Source organism: Lynx canadensis, chromosome D4, assembly GCF_007474595.2.
Source record: "Lynx canadensis isolate LIC74 chromosome D4, mLynCan4.pri.v2, whole genome shotgun sequence".
Classification (NCBI taxonomy): Eukaryota; Metazoa; Chordata; class Mammalia; order Carnivora; family Felidae; genus Lynx; species Lynx canadensis.
In genome coordinates, this window is record NC_044315.2 from 31,230,924 (window position 1) to 31,251,584 (window position 20,661).

Consider the following 20,661-nt stretch of genomic DNA (forward strand, 5'->3'; position numbering starts at 1 on the left):
GAAAGTAGCCTTTTTCATTCCAATTCCAAAACCTACTGTCCAAGCAGGACAGAAATAACACTGGTTTGCAATGCTGCAGTGTGAGCATACATTATGAGGTTGGAAAACGAGCCTACATGAGATGCCCAGGCTACATGCATACAAGAGGGATGAGATGATTTCCTTTATAATTAGTGCAAAATAAGCCACTTGTGCGATATAATGAAGGCCAAAAAAACCATGTAAGAATCAACATTCAGCCCACTCACCCATCCAGATACACGAGGATACTTAGGAAATCTTATGGATCTCCAATATCCTAGAAAAACAGGGCCACACTAGCAGGCAGGCCAAAATCTCACAGCATCAACAGCATCAAGCTGAAGGAAGCCAACAGAAGAACATAAATTATAAATCAAAAAGGAAAATGGATTAGGTCCAGAGGAGGTTTGGTTGCTGTTTTCTACTAGAACTCATAACCAATAATGAATTATTACACAAACTAATACAGATGTACCACATAGCTCAGAGACTAGCCACAAACATTTATTGGGGTTGTACAGAGAATTTAAGTTATTCCTCCATCTTTAAAACTTCACATTCCACAGTGAGTTTCTGTACAGGTGAATATTTTATTATATGTTTTCTATAAAACTTGAAGTTATATATAAATCACAAATTTAGGTACAACAGTTCTAGGTGAAGATTTTATCTTCAATTCTGAAACTGATACATTTCCTCAGGAAAAAAATCTGAAACAACTGTTCAATATTCATTAAAATATAAATTATCAAATTATAAGATTTTGGTCAAATCTTAATTATTTGATGTTTAACATCTAGTAAAGGCTTTTGTGTTTTTCCCTGAGATTTCTCTAATTTTTAATGAAGGCTTCTGATCACTCAAGATGTTGACAGCTTTTCTCCTCATATGAAATCTGATACATAGTGACAGGCTGAATTTTATAGGTCTTCCTGACATTTATATTCATAGGGTTTTGTCCCACCATAACAGAATTATCTAAGCTATGTGTGTTTAACCAATAGAACAAAATCTGTAAAAGCTCAACAGAGTACAATTTGATGTTTTTCTTTTAAGCCAACTTGTGAAGATGTTAGTGGAGGTGTTGTTTCACCCAGTTATTCAGATTTGGCTTCTTTCACCTTATGTTCTACCATATTTAATACATGGCACTGAAGTCTGCCCTGGAAATATCTCTATACAGTATAATATAGGACAGAAAGAATGTAAGGTGACTTCTGAAGGTTAGACTTAGATTAAATGTAATAGTGTCATATTCCATGACCAGCATCACTTGAATGAAGGACAGATTGTTAAATTAGACAAGCTATGTATGTGCCTAGTGGAAAAGGAAACAGTTTGCCAGTCTATGTGACATAAGCTTCTTTAATATATGTTATCCAATAAGATCTGAGTCCCATTAGGACTTCCCAAATTCACTACATGTAAGGGTTTCCTCTCTGGTGTGCATTCTGGTGTGATGTACTCTAAGAGCTGCCTTACGGACAAAAGTTTTTCTGCATTCATTACATTCATAGGGTTTCTCTCCTGTGTGAATTCTCTGGTGTACTCGGAGAGTTGAATTTTGTGCAAAAGCTTTCCCACATTCATTACACTCATAGGGTTTCTCCCCTGTGTGAATTCTCTGGTGTGCACTTAGGTGTGACTTCTGGGAGAAAGTCTTCCCACATTCATTACATTCATAGGATTTTACACCTGTGTGAATTCTCTGATGTACTCTGAGAGTTGAATTATGGGCAAAAGGTTTCCCACATATATTACATTCAAAGGGTTTCTCACCTGTATGAATTCTCTGATGTGCAATAACATATGACTTCTGGGAAAAAGTTTTCCCACATTCATTACATTCATAGGGTTTCTCCCCTGTTTGAGTCCTCAAATGTGCTCTGAGGTGTGATGTCTTGGAGAAAGTTTTCCCACATTCACTACACTCATAGGGTTTCTCCCCTGTGTGAATTCTCTGATGTGTCCTGAGGGCTGAATTATCAGCAAAAGTTTTCCCACATTCATTGCATTCATAAGGTTTCTCCCCTGTGTGGATTCTCTGATGTGCACAGAGGTGTGTCCTTTGGGAGAAAGTTTTCCCACATTCATTACATTCATAGGGTTTCTCTCCTGTGTGAATTCTTTGATGGACAATGAGAGCTGCCTTATAAACAAATGTTTTCCCACATTCATTACATTTATAAGGTTTTTCCCCTTTGTGAATTCTTTCATGTCCACTGAGGTATGATTTCTGAGAGAAGGTTTTCCCACATTCACTACATTCATAAGGTTTCTCACCTGTGTGAATTCTCTGATGTGTACTGAGGTGTGTCTTCTGTGAAAAAGTTTTCCCACATTCATTACATTCATAGAGTTTCTCCCCTGTGTGCATTTTCTGATGTGCTCTGAGGGCTGAATTATGGGCAAAAGTTTTTGCACATTCATTACATTCATATGGTTTCTCTCCTGTGTGAATTCTCTGATGTACTTTGAGGGCTGAATTATGGGCAAAAGTTTTTTCACAGTCACTACACTCATAGGGTTTTTCTCCTGTGTGAATTCTCTGATGTGCTCTAAGGGCTGAATTATGGGCAAAAGATCTCCCACAGTCATTACATTCATAGGGTTTCTCACCGGTATGAATTCTCTGATGTGCTCTGAGAACAGATATATGGGTAAAAGGCCTCCCACATTCATTACACTCATAGGGTTTCTCCCCTGTGTGAATTCTTTGATGTGCTCTGAGGGTTGAATTATCAGCAAAAGTTTTCCCACATCCATTACATTCATAGGGTTTCTCCCCAGTATGAATTCTCTGATGTGCACTAAGGTGTGTCTTATTAGAGAAAGTTTTCCCACATTCAACACATTTGTAGGGTTTTTCACCTGTGTGAATTCTCTGATGTGCTCTGAGATGTGATGTCTTAGAGAAAGCTTTCCCACATTCAATACATTTGTAGGATTTCTCCCTTGTGTGAATTCTCTGATGTTCTCTGATATGTGACATCTTGGAGAATGTTTTTCCATATACATTACTTTGATAGAGTTTCATCCCTGTGTGTGTTCTTTGGCATACTACGAGAGCAGACTTCTTGTAAGATTTCCCACATCCACTATTATCATAAGGTTTCTCCTTTGTGTGAACTGTCCGATTTTCACTGAGGTTTAACTTCTGACAGAAAGTTTTCTCACATTTACTACATTCATAGAGACTGACCCCTATATCAGTTTCAGGATAATGAACAGGGTATGAATTTGAACAAAAAGATTCCCCACATTCCTCAGGTCTCTCCCCTGGATGGGTCCTCTGATGATGAATGAGTTGTACTTTCTGGTAAAAGGATTTCTTGCATTTATTACATTCAAATGACTTCTCTCCAGTTTCACTTTGCTGATGTACACTAAGGGCTAAGTTCTGATGGAAGGACCTCCTGTATTTACCACGCTGGTACAATTCCTCTTCTGTGTGAGTTCTCTGACATACTATAAGGTCTAATTTCTGGTAGAAGGTATTTATACATCCATTATACACACAAAATTCATCTCTAGTTTGTGTCTTTTTTTGTACTATATGGGCTGAGCTCTGGCTCAAGTTTTCATCACACTTATTGCTTGCAAAACTAGTCTGTTCTGTAGCAGTTCTCTGAGATTGAGTGAGAGATGAGATACTGCTGAAGTTATTCCCACTTTCATTACATTCATAGTGTGCCACAGCCATGTGAACTTTATTGTAATTCTCAATAGTGGTTTTGGATTTCCTACATTCATTAAGATGAAAGCATTTCTCTTTTGTGCCAGTTCTCATGTAGTTATCACAGTTTTTCCTAAATTCATCACCCTTATAGGATTCCTCTCCTATAACACAAACAGTCTTATGTAAAATTTTCCCAAATTCATTACATTCAAAAGATTGTTCCAGGGTTTGAAGTTTCTGATGGTTTTTCCAATAACTGAGAGGTTTTACATTTTTATTATATCTGTAAGACTTCTCTCCAGTGTAAGTTTTCTCATGCTTAGTATCAAGCTTCAATTTTTTGCATACATCCATGTAATCAGCCTTCTTTCTTGAATAGTTTCTATCACAAATAATTAATTCAGAAACAACTGGCAAATTCATTCTACATGAGTCATATTTACAAGGCATATTTCCTGAAGAATTTGGAGTTATATCCAGATTAAACGGTTTTTCTAAGACTTTCTGCTCTTCTTTACTCAATGTTTTGTTATTAGTGAATATTACTTGCCACAGAGGTTTCTCTTGTTTTTCCTGGTTCCCCTCAATGTGAATATCAATGCTGAGATATCCTAAAATGAGAAAAATCGAAAACGTCTCTGTATCTTACATTTCTTATGGAAAGGAATTTATAGCCATATGTTTGTTATGTATTGTAATCTACTGTTACAGGTCACATTCCCAGAGATTAGTAATTCATACACACAGAGAAAAAGAAATATACTCTCTCTCCCTTCATCCATGTTATTTAAAGAAAACAGGTATTATTTCCAGAGCTGGCCAAGATGGAGTATCTATTTTCCTAAGTCCTCTCTCTTACAATTAAAATATCCCTGGAAAATCAATAAATCAATCAGTAATAAATAAAAAAGTAAGTAAGATGCTACAAAATGGAATGTGGAACTTTGGGACTCAAGAAATGACATGGCAGAGGATTTCAAGGCTTTTCTGTTTCCCATAATTCTTATATGGGGTACTGGAGTGTTGGAGAAGCCTGTAATCCAAAGTCAACAACACACAGACAAAAAGAGCTACAAGAAAACCCTATTCCTTCTGGCCAAAGGTCTGAAATAAAGATAGTCTAACAGAACAGAAAATCTTTTTGACAATATGCACCCTACTCAAGCCTAACAAAAATGGAATATTTCCCTGTGGTTCTAGATAGGTTTAACAGGAAATGAAAGTTCCATTGCCACAGGTATAAAGGACTGGACACTTGCAAAATTTCTTTCCATGAGCCAAACCAAGAGCTTAGTGGAAAGATCATGAAGAATCCTAAGCAAGTTCTATTCATAGGACATTCAGGGATGGTAACAACAATCACTACCGCAACTATTCCTAAAACCACATTCCTATCTACTCTATGGAATCTGCAAAAGAAATAAATCTGTTTTAGGGTACTTGTGGCAACACAGCAGGTAGGGGAAGGAAAAAAGGGAAAAGAGGCAGGAATACAATATTATAGCTAGAAGGGATGCAGCAGCATTTGGAATAACTATACTCTCAAAACCCAAGAACATTTTAAAAATAGCTGAATTCATATTATTCTTAAATATACATAAAATATTCATCAAGGCAGACCACATCATGGACTACAAGAAAAATCTTTACAAATATAAAAGAACAGAAATTGTATAAAGTATAATCTCAAGCCACAGAGAAATTGTACTAGAAATGATTAACACAAAGTTACCTGGAGAGACACAAAATATTTGTAAGTTAATATACTTCCAATTAATCCATTAGTCAAAGAGAAAATCTCCCAAGAAATTAAGATATTTAGAATTGAATGAAAACAAAAACTGTTTAGAACATATACAAATTTGTGGGATGCAGCTAAAGTAGTTCTCAGAGATAAATTCATAGCTTACAATCTTTTATATTAGAAAAGAAAGACCTCTAGTCAGTCACCTAAGCTTCTACTTTAACAAACTTGACAAAGAGAACAAATTAAATCTAAAGAAAGAAAAAAAGAAAATAATAAAGACTAAAGATGACAATGAAAATGAAAATGGAAAGCAGAGAAAAAAATGAAACCAAAGCTTAGTTCATTGAAGATTTTTTTTAAGTGCTAAAACCAAGAAGAAAAAAGAGAAGACACACAGTATTAATAACAGAAAAAAATGCAAGAGGGGACATAAATACTGATACGATACTAAAAAGACAGTAAAAGAATATTAGGGGAAGCTCTATGCCCATAAGTTTGACAATTTAAGTGAAATGGACAAATTTCATTTGAAAAAACTACCAAATTAACTCATGAAGGAAGAGGTAACACAATAGGTCAGCATCTGAGAAACTGAATATGTGATCGACAAAGATGTAGTTCCAAGAAACTGCTCCAGGATCAGATGGTAGTAACTAGTGAACTCTGCCAAACATTAAAAATAATAATAATAATAATAATAATAATAATATACCAATTTTACATAATTTCTTCTAGAAAACACAAGAAAAGAAACCTACAGACCAATATCCCTCATGACATAAATGTAAAAATCCTCAAAAAAAAGCATCAAAAAGAACTATATATGAAAAGAAATGATTTATCAGGATCAAGTGGGGGTTCATCCCAAGAATACAAACTATTGCAATATTTAAAAGTCAATCAATGTAATCCATCATCTTAATCATCTAAAGAATGAAGACAAATCACATCATTTAAGGGACAAAATATTTTACAAAATTCAAATTCCATCCATTAACCTATTATAAAGGGAATATACAGAAAGCCTGTAGCTAATATCATACTTAAGAATAAGAGACTTACTTAAGAATAAGAGACTGAATACTAAGATTGGAAAAAGACAAGGCTGTCTACCCTCAGCACTTCTATTCCAGACTGTGGAAGTTCCAACCAATGCAATAAAGCAAGAATAGAAATAAACGATACACAGTAAGTCTACCCAGAGAGCCCCAAGAAGATCTTCAAAAGAGCTCCTTAACTAATAACTGTTTTCAGCAAGGCAAAATGCAAAGCCAATATACAAAAGCCAATTATATACAAGCAATTATCACTGGAATTTTAAATCTGACAAGGAATATGATTTACCATAGTGCTGAAAAAACAAAGAACAAAATACTTGGTATCTGCTGAAAACTACTGATAAAAAGAATCAAAGAAACCATAAATAAAAGGATATGTATATGTTCTTTATTGATTGGAAGAATCTATATTGTTAAGATATCAATCCTCTTTTGATCTATAAATTCAATACAATCCCAGTTGAATAGCTGGCATGCTTTTTGTAAATATCAAGAAGATCATTTTAAAATTTATACAGAAGAAAATTGGTGGACTCACATTACCTGACTTTAAGGTCTAATTAAGAATATAGAGTAATAAAATTAATGTGGTACTGGGGAAGGATAAATATGTAGATAAATAAAAAAGAATAGAGATACCACAGAAATATATAGTCTTAAATGTACAGAATAAAAGTACAAATATACACATATTTATACTTATGTACCATATACAAAATATATGTTCATCCATTTTCTAAGAACAATGGAAATGCTATTCAATAGGAAATAATAATTTTTTCAATAAAGTGGTGCTAGAATAACCAGACTCCCCTTTTCAAAAATTTAAACTTAACACATAACTCATCCTATGAAAACTACCAAGTGGATCATAAAATATAAAATGTGAAATTTAAAAATTTCTAGAAGAAAACATATGAATAAATCTGTGTTACTTTGAGTTTTGATACTTCTAGACAGCACAATAAATGCATGATCCTTAAGAAAAAATTAATAGGACTTATCAAAATTAATGTTCAGTATTAGCCAACCTCTTCTGAAATCATGCCAACAAAAGAAGTGGATTGCAGCTTCACTACTGCCAAGTGTGGACTAAACTTCCACAGACACCTTTGGGAGTTGGAGGAGTGGGCTGTTCTATTAACAATGGAGAAGGGTAAGAGATCAGGGTCCCTACCAGCATTTTCCTAACACTAACCACCCTGTATTTTATCAAGTGCCAAGGCCCCTAGTTCACCTTCATTGTTTTGTTATCTATCAGAATGTTACATTTCCCCTCTCTCCCTCTCTCTCTCTCTGTCTCTGTCTTTCTCCCTCTCTCTCTCTAAACACACAAATATATATATATATACTTTTATATATAATATGCATATACATATATATAGGTCTATGTTTATGTCTGTACACACACACACACACACACACACACACACACACATACACACACACGTATACATTTTGCTGTACTTAGTGGGCAGAGTAAAACAAAATACATTACTCCATCTTTCCCCCAGTTAATACTTTTTATATCTTATTAATTTCTTCCCTAAGCAGAGTCATGAACACATTCTCATTATCATACAGAATATTTCTAGTTTTGCTTTGAAAATCAGGACTTTAAGCCACCTGAATCCCATTTTTCATGTAGATCCAAAAGATTACCTCAACATTCTTTCTCCACTGATCTGTGGGAATAGAACCACCTGTCAAAGACCAATTATCTATAAAGCATATGTGTTTTTCTTGACCTTTCTTTTCTGTTTCACTATTATATTAAACTATCTCACCTCCAGTTTCATACTACTTAACTCTCACAGCTTTACATATCTAACAGAGCAAATCCTATCACATCACTTCTATGAATAAGATTTGCTTTGATATTGCATTAAATTTTACAATCTTGAATTTATCACATAAGTGCTTCTTTTCTTTTGTTTTTGTTAGGGTTAGCTCAAATTTCATTCATTTTACTGTTTTTTATTCTAAGAAACATACGACAATTTCTCAATCCTCCAGTTTTTAATTTTTAATTTCACTTTTAAATTCTGCTTGTATTAGTACATTTTTGTTATTGTTCTTGCTTAATTTATTACTAGGAGACTACCAATTTACCTCTGTTCATTAACTTACACATATCCTAATGTTAATAATATGCATATTTATTTTTATAAATGTCATGCAATTTTGGATTTGATATCCTTTTGTATTTATATGTTGTTTAAAAGAGGTAATCTTTGAAATATCCATATCAATAGATTTTTTTACTCATGTTATCATTAATTTCTAGATTTATCAAAATATGTTCAGATTACTATTTATGGGATTCTAATTTGGATTTATTGAGGTTTTCTTTTTTAGACTAATATTGCATTTCACTATCTTATAATAAATCCATGGGAACTTGAAAGGCTTGTTCTTTGATTTTAGGATACATGTACAAATATATGGTTCTCTTTAATATAAATATCATCTACGTTTATATAGGCATACTTATTTAATGTTCATAGCATGTCTAATATAATCAGATAAAGTACATTATTACCTCCTAATCCTGGTGAATTTTAAATTCTTAGTACTCCATTATTTTGTGTTTTATGATAATTGGTATGATATTGTTTGGTGTAGTCATTCAAATGCGTAACTTGTGCTCTTGAGTAGAGGGCGTTTTTTTTTAAGTTATGCATTTATTGCCTAAATTCAAACCTGAATGAGAACATGAAACCCTATACTATTTTATTTTTGACTTAATAACTTTACTATCTTTTTATTACAATCTTTCAAAGATACTTATTTAGGAATATCTTTTTTAGCTAACTAATATGATCAAATCATTTATATTTAGTGACTGGGAAACATGCATGGTCCAAAAATTATGTCAATTTTTATGTTACACAATCTGTTTTAATAGTTTCACAACAAAAATTTTCAGTAAACACGCTCAGGATGATTTTACCGTTTTGCTCTAAGAGTTATATTGAAACTATAATTTTTGAAGTTCTTGAAATTGTTTATTAGTTTGCACAAATACTAACAAGCGCATGAAAAAATGCTTGACATCACCAGTGAACAGGTAAATTGTCATAGACTGAATTGCAATTCATATGTTGAAGCCCTCACCCTCAATGTAATTTGGTGATAAGGCCTTTGGAGAAATAATTAAGGCTAAATGAAGTCATAATGGTAGAGCTCCAACTCTTATAGGGTTGGTGTCCTTATAAGAATAGGAAGAGACATCACAGCTCTCTTTCTCTCCATGCAAGTACACGGGAAAGGCCATATGAAGGCATAGTCAAAAGGCAGTCATCTGCAAGCCAGGAAGATGCCTCACTGAAATTAACTATGCTGGCACCTTGATGTTGGACTTCCAGCCTCCAGAACTATGAAAAATTTCTGTTGTTTAAACCACCCAGACTATGGTATTTTATTATGCCAGGCCAGATGACTAATACAGAAATGCAAATCAAAACTTCACTAATACATCACTTCTCTTTTACTAGGATGGCTACAAGTCAGATAATAACAATTATTGGTGAAGATGTGGAAAAATCAGAACCCTCATATGCTGTCATTAGGAATGAAAAATGGTGCAGGCACTGTGAAAAATAGTCTGGAGGTTCCTGAAATAGTTACCATAAAACCCAGTGATTCCATTCTTAAGTATAACTCAATAAATAAAAACACATGTCAAAAAAAAAGCATAAATCCATGCAAAAACTTGTAAATGAATGTTTCTATTAGCATTATTCAATAATAGCCAAAAGGTAGAATCCCAAACATCTAATGACTGAAGAATGAACAAACAATGAGACCTTATTTTGTCAAAGGATGAAATATTGATACACACGAATCTTGTAATCCTATGTGAAAGAAACCAATCATAAAAGACCACATAATGTGTGATTCCATTTACATGAAATGTAATAGGCATATCTATAGAGACAGAAAGTAGATCAGTGATTGCTAAGGCTGTAGGGGACAGGAGGAAGGGAGACAATAGCTAAAGGGTATAAGGTTTCTTTTTGAGGTGATGAAAATGGGAGTGTGGTTATGTTTACACGTATCTGTGAATATATTAACAGCCACCGAATTGTACTCTTTAAATGGGTGGATTGTCCAATATGTAAACTATCTCAATAGAGCTGTTTAAAAGGATAAAACAAACTTTCGAAGGTATTCCCCTAAGTTGAACTACCCCAAGTGTTTCCTTTTGTCAGTGCTCACCCACCTGGGTACCTCTGGTTTAGGAATTCTTCCTCTAAGGACCAGGGCTCTTCTTCTTGCTCCAACCTGAAGATCATCTTGGGTTTGGTCAAGCAATACCCTGTAAACATGACAATTGAGGGTATATATAGACCAGATCCATTGGCTTTTTGGTTTCCAAAGGTGTAGAAAGTTAACAGCAGCAAGAGAAGCAAAATAATGTGCTCAATTGAAGTTTTCCATGGAAAGTAGTAACATAAACATTGTTTCTGTTTCCTTAAAGGCTTCAGTTATCTTGGACCTCTTACTCAAAAGCCTGTACAACATTAATCTCTACAAAGAGTCCATGTGTTTTGTTAACTTTAAAAAAAAAAAGTAAATGTAACCTAGAGGAAGTCACATACTAAGGTATGCTTACCCACTGAGATGAGGTGGCTATAGTTCTCCAGCATCACATCTCTGTACAGTGTCCTCTGAGCAGGGCTCATGTACTGCCATTCGTCCTGGGTAAATTCGACAACCACGTCTTCGAATGACACAGACCCCTGTGACAATACATTTTATTCACGGATTCAGAATTAAGTGAAAAGAAAGTATCTTTGAGAATTACTATTTTTCCTGTTTACTTTTAAGCTTTAAAACAAATGGTTTAAAAGGCATCTATTTCTGACCTAATTTTGTCTTTGTGGAGTTATTCAGTTATCAAGATTTTTAACTTACTATAATTCATTTATATCTGTTTATAAACCATAGATTTTTTTAAGACAAAAAAATTCAATGTATAGAGGCTTCCTACAATTCTTCCTCTACATCCCAAGTGATTACCGTGGGTATTTAGAGAATTCTAAGATGTTCATTCCCTCTTCAGGCATCATCATTGTAAATAATGAGAGACAAAGAAGAGATAACATGTAAGCTGTGAAAATATTTTACACAATCAAACTTAGGTATAAATAAATACATAAAGATAACATAAATCTAGAGCTCATGAAGAGCAAAGAACAACTTACCAGGGAGTTGGAACCATAGAGAGCAATATAAGAGAACATTATTTTAACTGAAGTAACAACAATGAATATAATGATAGGGATATAATCACAGGGCAGCAGCAACAACCAATTTGGTAACTACCTTCTTGTGCAACCACCTAGTCTAACTGTACGAGCAGCTTCTGGAATGTTGATGCTAAACACTGACATTTAGAAAACAAAAGGAAAATAAATGTTAGAAGTTTTAGTGAACAGATCTGTTCATGTTGTTCTTGAAGGGTCTGTGAACGTAAAACTGGACCTATCTCTTAAACTAGTATACACACGGTTTTAGAACACAGAAGCGAGGTCTAAAATGACGGCAAGAAGTTAGGACTTATTAGCAATTTGGGTTGTACCTAAAATTTTAAGAGGCAAACAGACAACAATTTGAGCTATATGCTTGCTATGCATCCCATATGGGACTGAGGAAAGAAAAATACCAAACAGTATTTGAGGAAGCCTGAATATTAAAGAGGGTGGCAAATAAAGTATAGGCCACAAAGCTAAATAAAAAGTTTTCTGAAAAGTAGTAAGAGTCAGGAAAGGGTAGAATCTTAGAAAATGAGAAAAGGGAAAATTTCCACAACAAAGCACTTCAAAGGGGCTGGGAGGAGGGGAAATTGGGGAGTTGCTGTTCAACTGGTAAAAAGTTTCAGTTATGCAAAATCATTAAGTTCTAGAGATCTGCTGTGTAGCTCACCTATAGTTAACAGTATTGTACTATACACATAAAAAATGTGCTAAGAGAGTAGATCTCATGTAAGTGTTCTTATCACAATTATAAATAGGAAAGAAAAAGAAAAAGACTAAGAAATAATAGGATAGAAGCAAGTTTTTTCCCCCAAGTGTTATGTATCCAATTATTTGTTCATTCATGTCTTCGGTATTACTAAGTGAGTACCTCCTGTGTGTGAAACTCAGTAGCTGGTAACTAAAACAAACAAAAGAACAGGAATACCCCTCATAAAATTTAATCTAAAAAAATTTTTAATTATATCCTCCAAAACTAAAAAAATTAGTGAGAAAAGTGGCATTGCTTTCATTTTGCCAATCTCTTTACTATCTGACTTAATGAAATCACTTGGATTAAAAAAAAAATAAGCTAACAAGTGACGTAAATATAAACGTTGAAGTAAGGATCTAAGAAATTTCTCTTGCCCATAAATAACAATGAAAAAACTGGCAAAATTATAGAAATTAACAAAGGCTATCTTCAAAACATTAAAAAAAACCAGCGGAATCATAGTAAGGATGCTGATCCATATCCTTTTAACTTACCCTGTTCCCATCCCTCTCTCTCCCAACTCTGCAGTAGTTTGAGAACCAATGGTCTGCAACCAGAAGCCTGGCAACCACAACAACAGCAGAACTGGGTTGGAGATCCATCAAAGCCTCATTCACAGAAAACTGTCATTATTTGACCTGTTTGGTGGTTTCCTAAAAGACCCTGGTTATCAGGATGCCTTTATTTGAGCTAGCTCAGAGCGTGAAAAGCCTTATTCTCACAGACATGTGTCAAAAACAACTAAAGGCAGGGCACCTGGGTGGCTCAGTCGGTTAAGTGTCCGACTCTTGGTATCGGCTCAGGTCATGATCTCACAGTTTGTGGGATTGAGCTCTGTAATGGCTCTGTGCGAACAGCATGGTGCCTGCTTGGAATTCTCTCTTTACCTCTCTCCCTGCTCCTCCCACATGCACATGCTTTCTCTCTCTTAAGATAAATAAACATTAAATACAACAACAACTAAAGGCATTTGTTTAACTTAATGGCTATCTGAGGTGGTAGATAACAGCTGGGGCAATTAATGGCTTAACTAAGAAGCTTGAAAGGAAAAGCTGGATAATGAGATGTCCATAAATGTTTTGAAAAGCTCTGATATATTCCTGAAATCTAGGAGGTCATATACTTGCACAGAGCTGTGCATACACCCAAGGCTGTGAGTATGCTCAGGAAAGATGTGAGAAGGGTCTAAGCTGTCAATTCTAGGTGACTCTGAGTTTGGCATTAGAAGGAAGTGTAGGCTAATGCAGAGTTATTAACTGCCTGTCTGACTGTAGAAGGAATTCCCAAACATGCACAGATCTCCTTAGCAAAGACTGGAAAATTTACTGGTTCTAGGCATTTAAAGAAATTTCTGTAGACAACTTTAGCTGCCTCAGATGACAAGAAACACAGGCTCTACAGAATTTTTTAAAAAGTCACTGAACAAAATAAATTTTGACAATGACCCCTATGGAGAGGAGAAATTCTAGAGTTGTCACATTATTTTATTTAAAATGTCCAATTTGCAACAAAAATATTAGTAAACAAGAAAAGAAAGACATATATGCAGAAAAGGTATAATTAATAGAAACTACTCCTAAGGAAGCAGACATTAGACTTACTAGGCAATAACTTTACATCAGCTATTTTAAATATGGTCAAATACCTAGAGAAAACAATGTCCAAGGACTAAAGGAAAATATAAAAAAAATTTCACTAAATAAAGAATATCAATAAAGAGATAGAAATATAACAAATACAAATTATATAGAAACTCAAGAGTTGAAAAATATAAGAACTAAATCAAAATTTCACCGGAGGGGTTCAAGAGCAGATTTGAGCAGGTGAAAGAAAGAATGAACAAAGTGGACAAGATGCCCACTGAAATTATGTAGTGTGAGAAACAAAGAAAAAATAATGACAGAAAATGAAATATGGGATAGCATTAAGCTTACCAACATATGCATGAGTCCCAAACAGAAAGTCTGAAAGAATATTTGAAGAAACAATGGCCAAGAAGTCTCCAAATTTCATGATAAACATTAATCTACAAATCCAAGAAGCTCAACAAACTTCAAGTAGGATAAATTTAGAGTGCGAGATCCACACCTAAACACATGGAAATCAAACTGTCAAATACAAAGACAAAGAGACAATACCGAAAGTAGCAAGAAAGAAGTGACTCATCATGTACAACAGTATTAAAAACAGATTACTAATCAGAAACCATGGAGGACAGAAGGTAATGAAATGATGTATGACAAATGCTGAAAGAAAAAAAGTTGTCAACCAAGAATTATATAACTAGTAAAAACAGAAAAATTAAAACCCTCCTAGATAAACAAAAACAAAATTTGTCATAGGCAGAACCCTCCTACAAGAAATAATAGAGTCAGCAAATCTATACAGACAGAAAATAGATTAGTGGTTGCTTGGGGCTTAGAGGCAAATGAACAGATGAGAAGGGATAAAATGTAGAGGTGCTTTTTAAGGTGATGAAAGTATTTTCAAATTGAGTGTGGTGATATCTGCACATTTACACTAAAACATCATTGAATTCTACACTTAAAATGGGTGAATGGCATGGTATATGAACTGAATCTCAATATAAGTTCAGAAAAAAATAAAGAGAATAAAACCATACCAAGATAATAGAGCAGATTAAAGGCCAAGGACAAAAATGGGTGATGAGCCACATGAAAGTACAAGGGAAAGTAGATGACTCCACAAAGATAGCAGCAGGGGAAGGAAAAAGCCAGCGGAGGGTGTCACAGACACTAACAAAGAAATTTTCCAGAAGGGCAGAGTGAGAAGCAGAGACAAGTGCTCAGAAAAGTCAGGTAAAGAAAGGACTTGACAAGACTCAAGGATGTGATTACAGTCAAGTCTCTGGTCACTGGATATGATAGGCAAGTGGGAGAGAAACCAAGTGTGAATAGAAAGTATTTAAACATTTGAAACAGAATACAATTTTAAATTGTCTGCTGAGCAATCCAAATACCAAGGGTACTCAAAATATTTATGGACAGTAATTTTAAGGATATTCAGTTGATTCATCAGAAAAAATGTCTTATTCAACTCTTATGTTTGAATTTCTGGAAAACAGAATTGACCAAGTTCACATTTAGCATTATGTCTTCTACTTTTACTGAAGAACAAGTACAGACAATGTTCTATATTATTTTAGAGTTATTACTGACAAATTGTTAACTAAATCACCTACTCGAAAAACAGATTTTTTGGGAGGTGCCTGGGTAGCTCAGTCGGTTAAGCGTCCGACTTCGGCTCAGGTCATGATCTCGCGGTCCGTGGGTTCGAGCCCCGCGTTGGGCTCTGTGCTGACAGCTCAGAGCCTGGAGCCTGTTTCAGATTCTGTCTCCCTCTTTCTCTGACCCTCCCCTGTTCATGCTCTCTCTCTGTCTCAAAAATAAATAAATGTTAAAAAAAAATTAAAAAAAAAAAGAAAAACAGATTTTTTTTGAACTTCAAATGTCTTAACATTCTATGAGGTATCAGTTTGTGTAATCATCTCATCAGTGTTGACCTTTAAAAGAATTGTTTGTCTAACACTCTGACATGGCTACCAAAAATTCAAAAATAGATTTAGAGCTCCAATTTGATAAAATTGTAATACAAGAGCATCTACATATATCCACAGGCTACCTTTGCTCTGCTCTTCATCTGTATCTCCACCTATGAAGGCATCTGATCCATTTCTATTTTTACTTTTCTATGTGAATAGACACCTAAGCCCTTATAAAATCTACTGTAAAACAAACAGATTATTAAAACAGAACTCACCTGAGCTATGTTCATTTTCTGCTGCTCCTTGAAGAATGTAAAGAAATGAAAAGGTTCTCCTAGGGAAGAGGAAAGAAAAATAGAGTTATGAGACACCTGGTCTGCCTTACAACTATTTTCATTTGCCTAAAAATTTCCATAACACCAGCTAGAAAAAAAGGTTTCCCTATAGAAGAATGTCCCTTTGACATTCTTGAGAAGGAACAGGAGGGACCACACAGAGGCAGTACCTGAACAAGTGCATCTCCAATATGATTATGTCGGCTTAAACTTGTCTTTTCACTGCTGTGTAACTCAAAAGTCGATGAATTAACAATTTATGTCCCCTTCTAATTAAGAACAACAACAAAAAACACAAAATAAAACAAAAGGAGATTGGTTAAACAAATTCAGGCATACAAAGGTAAAACCTTCTACCTTCATTTAAACTGTTAAAAAAATTACTTAGATGTGATTGTTAATCAAGTTTGTGTTGTCTTTATACCTTGAGTTAGAACTTCCCCAGAAAACTCCAAAATAAAGATGGGATGCTTTATGCAAGAAATATATTTTCTAACTTTTTGTTCTAACTTGGTTGCAACTTATAAGACATATTTTTTAATAAGATGCCTATAGTACTTATCTGTTTAAGTAAACAGTACTGTGCTTAGTTCTTGATTCTGCCTTGGGTGTCTTTACAAAAATCATTCTTTCAGGCCCAATATTTTGGGCTTCCAAAGTGTCCAATATAGAAAGCCTTTCTTCTACTCTCCTTTTATTATTACCTACATTCAGGAAAGAGGGAGCATCGCATAACTAGATGCCATATGTGCTGATGGACATAGAGTGAGGGCAGCTCAGAATCTGGAAAGAGGGGAGAATGAAGGAAACTGGGTGCTGTTTAAGATTTCACCAGTTCTGACTGGTTATATCGTCCCTGGGCATCATGTCCTCACCAGCCGTCCAGTGACGTGCCTGTTCCTGCGCAGCATGACAGTAACCCACCCCTCTCAACCTCAAGTTACCACCTTCTGCAAGGAGGTCCAGTGCCACTGTCCAGTCTGTGATGGCTTCAGGGGTGTGATGACATTACCAAGAGTCATATTTTGTAAGGATTTATTGGGGGGGGGGCATTGGAGGTGGGGTAAGCTAGCTGTTTAAAATTACACAATTCATGAAAATACTCCTGAATATACATCACTCATGCTGTACAGGGATCAAGAACTGCTTCTGGTATAGAAAATCAGGACCTGTGCCTTTCCTGAACCTTCTGCCTCTGTTCTGAAACTCCAATGAAGGATCTGTCAGAAGAGCTGACAATGGTTTCTAGGGCTTTCATTTTCCTATCTTAAGACCTACTTTCCTCCAGAGGGGCTGGGATCCAGGTCTGAGAAACAAATTTACTGCATTTGAAATCTCCATTTAACACTCTAAATGTGACTTTGGAATTCACTTCAAATCCAGTAATGTAGTCATTAGTTGCATGCAACTACTGCACCTGAAGTGTGCCTACTCACAAATCAAAATAGTAATTTGGATATACTGAGTTAAACACATCAGTAAAACAAATTTCACCTCTTTAATCTTTTCACTGTCGCTACTGAAAAATTTTAAATTATGTTTGGTTTGTGTTATCTTTCTACTGGCCAGCACTGTGTTAGATTATCAGAATGTGCCTCTGAGGATGGAGATAGGTTAGCGCAGGAAGGTTCAAGAGTCTCTGTCTGAAGGAGGGGCTCTAAAAAGAATCCACAAATCCCAGGAAATATTTACCACATTGTGAGGTTCTGTCCATATTCACTTCACAATCTTATCTCCTCTGAAAATTTGGGGACTCTGCTAAGAGCTCCAGAGGTTTCACCTCTGGGTTTGGGGCAGAATGGATATTGGAAAGAGTAAGAAGCAGGGAGTAAAATCTACTTGTATTTATTCCAGCCTCTCTCACCTACCAGCCGTGCCCTCAGGTATATCATTCCGTCCCCAGTAAGTTCCTTTCACTTTTTAACATGGAATGTTAAAGGCAATTGTGAGGCTTAAATAAAATACCAAAGGGAACAAAGCATCTTGTGACAGCAACTTACACACTTAATTCTCAGACTAATGCACAAGCTACTGTTGGTAGCCTCGTGTTCATCGAAAACATCATAAAGGCGGATTCCCTTTCCACTGCCCACAGTCCCAGCACCCAGAGCCCACAGGAAGTACCTTCTCCAGACAGGGGACTCAGCCCCACCTGCTCCGCAGAAGTAGGTGGGAACCAACCCCCCCCTCCCCCCCCCGCACATGCACAGAGGCTGGAGGAGGGGAGAATCTGCCGGGAGCTTCCTCGAACTTCCCCCTGGCTTTCGCCGCACACAAACCTACCCGACCTGGCAGAGCCCCACACTTCGCGAAGCCGTGTCCCCAGTGCTCTCACCCCCGGCGGGCAGCCTCTATTCCCCCACAGACCCAAGGAAGCCGAGATTGTGTCCTCTTCAGGCAGAGAAGGCCCGCGGAAAGAGATAGGGCTGGATGTGCACTTGCGCAGAATGAGCCCCCAAGCTGGATTCCCAGAGTGCTGCGCGGTAGGCCCGTGACGTTTAAAACTACATTTCCCAGGGGGCCTGGGTGGCGCAGTAAGTTAAGTATCCCACTTTGGCTCAGGTAGTGATCTCACCCTTCCTGCGGTCCAGTACGCCCCCCCCCCCCCCCCCCCCCCACCGCGGTTAGCACAGAGCCAGCTTCAAATCCTCTGTCTCCCTTCCCCTCTCTCTGCCTCTCCCAGGCTCACACACTCTCCCTCTCTCTCAAAAATAAATAAACATTAAAAAAAAGACTACATTTCCCACAAAACTTGGAAACTGCAGGAAGTAATGTTAGAAGCCTCCCCCCCCCCCCCCCCCCCCCCCCCGGCAATTAGCGCCTTGGGACATGACAACTGGACTTGACCCTTGAAGACTTTTCCTAAGTCTCCAGATACGTGGATTAGACTTTAACTTTATGACATGACAACATATTGCAAAGCATGGTTCTCAGTTGGATTCTAGTTGGAAAAAAACAACAGCTACAAGAGACTACAATTGGAGAAACATGAATATAGCCTAGATACTAGAAATATAAAGGAAAATTACCATTACTTTGGTTAGTGTGATTATTTGTACAATGTAGGAAATTGTTCTTATTTTTAAAGATACTTAAAGAAATGTGGAGTTTGAGGGGCAGAACAGATGTACATAAGGGAAGAAAAGATAAGAAGGGCGATGTGGTTCACCATGGGAGACTTTTTTTTTTTTTTAAGTTTTACTTATTTATTTTGAGACAGAGCAGGAGAGAGCATGACCCTGGGATCATGACCTGAGCGTAATCAATAGATGCTTAATCGACTGAGCCACCCAGGGGCCCTGAGACACTCTTGACTGTGGGGACTGGTGGGTGCTGGGAGCACTGGGAGGAGAGGTGGGCAGAGGATGGGCAGGATGGGTGATGAGTGTTGCGGAAGGCATCTGTTGTGGTGAGCACTGGGTGTTGTGTGTGGGTGGTGAATCACTATATTCTACTCCTGAAAGTATTGCACTAAATGTTCACTAACTGGAATTTAAATAGAAACTTGAAACATAAAAAAAAAATTCAATTATTGAATCATATATTTATAATTTACTTTCTAAAATGCAGCAAAACAGAAAAGAAAATATGGCAAAGTTAAGAATTGTTAAATCTGTAATATGTGCATACGATGCTCATTTTACTATATCTAGAATGTTTGAATTTATTTTTAATACACAGTAAAAATGGGAGCAGGGACGATGAGTTGGTGGTGGGAGGTGGGTTAAAGAGAGCTTACTTCCCCTCCAGAAGTATATCTTTTTTTTTTAAGTCTATTTATTTATTTTGAAAGAGAGAGAAAGCTCAAGTTAGGGAGGGGCAGAGAGGGAGGGAGAGAGAGAGAATCCCACACAGGCTCTGCACTGTCAGTATAGAGCCCTACATGGGCCTTGAACCTACCAAAAATGAGATTGTGACCTAGCCGAAATCAGATGCTTAACTGACTCGGCCACCCAGGTGCCCCCAGAAGTATATCTTTTAAAATAAAGTTTCAAGGGTATACACGAGTATCTCTTATGAATACTGATGTGCAATAGAACAAATACCAGAAAATGGGGCAAGCATTAACAAAAAAAGAAAGAGTCATATTTTGGCAGGATTTATCTGAGGGGTGGAGGTGGGTAAGCTAGCTGTTTAAAATTACACAATACATGAAAATATATATAACCCACAGTAAGAAAATTAATTTTATCAATTTTGCATTTCCACGAGTAAACTTTCTTTCAAAATTAATGCATGCACACATCAGACTCTAACAAATTAGAGACCTAAGGACACAAAAACAAATTATTTGTAGACTT

General features: G+C 36.2%; 1 protein-coding gene across 5 annotated transcripts; it reads right to left on the minus strand.

The window, feature by feature from the left end:
- Positions 1–504: 504 nt before the first annotated feature.
- Positions 505–18,809, minus strand: ZNF658 (zinc finger protein 658). 5 transcript variants are annotated; one of them, XM_030293590.2, is made up of 6 exons: positions 18,644–18,809; positions 16,531–16,629; positions 16,301–16,359; positions 11,124–11,250; positions 10,731–10,826; positions 505–4,311 (listed from the first exon to the last, which is right to left on the minus strand). In XM_030293590.2, the coding sequence occupies exons 3-6, from the start codon at positions 16,313–16,315 to the stop codon at positions 1,421–1,423; spliced, it is 3,129 nt and encodes a 1,042-aa protein (XP_030149450.1). In that variant the 5' UTR covers positions 16,316–16,359; positions 16,531–16,629; positions 18,644–18,809; the 3' UTR covers positions 505–1,420. The 5 variants fall into 5 exon arrangements, with proteins under 5 accessions (XP_030149450.1, XP_030149451.1, XP_030149453.1 ...); XM_030293591.1 differs by having other exon boundaries at positions 18,696–18,791; XM_030293593.1 differs by lacking the exon at positions 16,531–16,629 and having other exon boundaries at positions 18,696–18,791.
- Between the last annotated feature and the right edge of the window lie 1,852 nt (positions 18,810–20,661).

Bases quoted from the DNA above. Each gene is read 5' to 3' on its own strand.
- ZNF658 (XM_030293590.2), bottom strand. The intron at 10,827-11,123 runs GTAAGCATACCT...TCATGTTTACAG, and splicing joins TAGCCACCTCATCTCAGTGG to GGTATTGCTTGACCAAACCC. The intron at 4,312-10,730 runs GTGGGTGAGCAC...TTCTCATTTTAG, and splicing joins CCTAAACCAGAGGTACCCAG to GATATCTCAGCATTGATATT.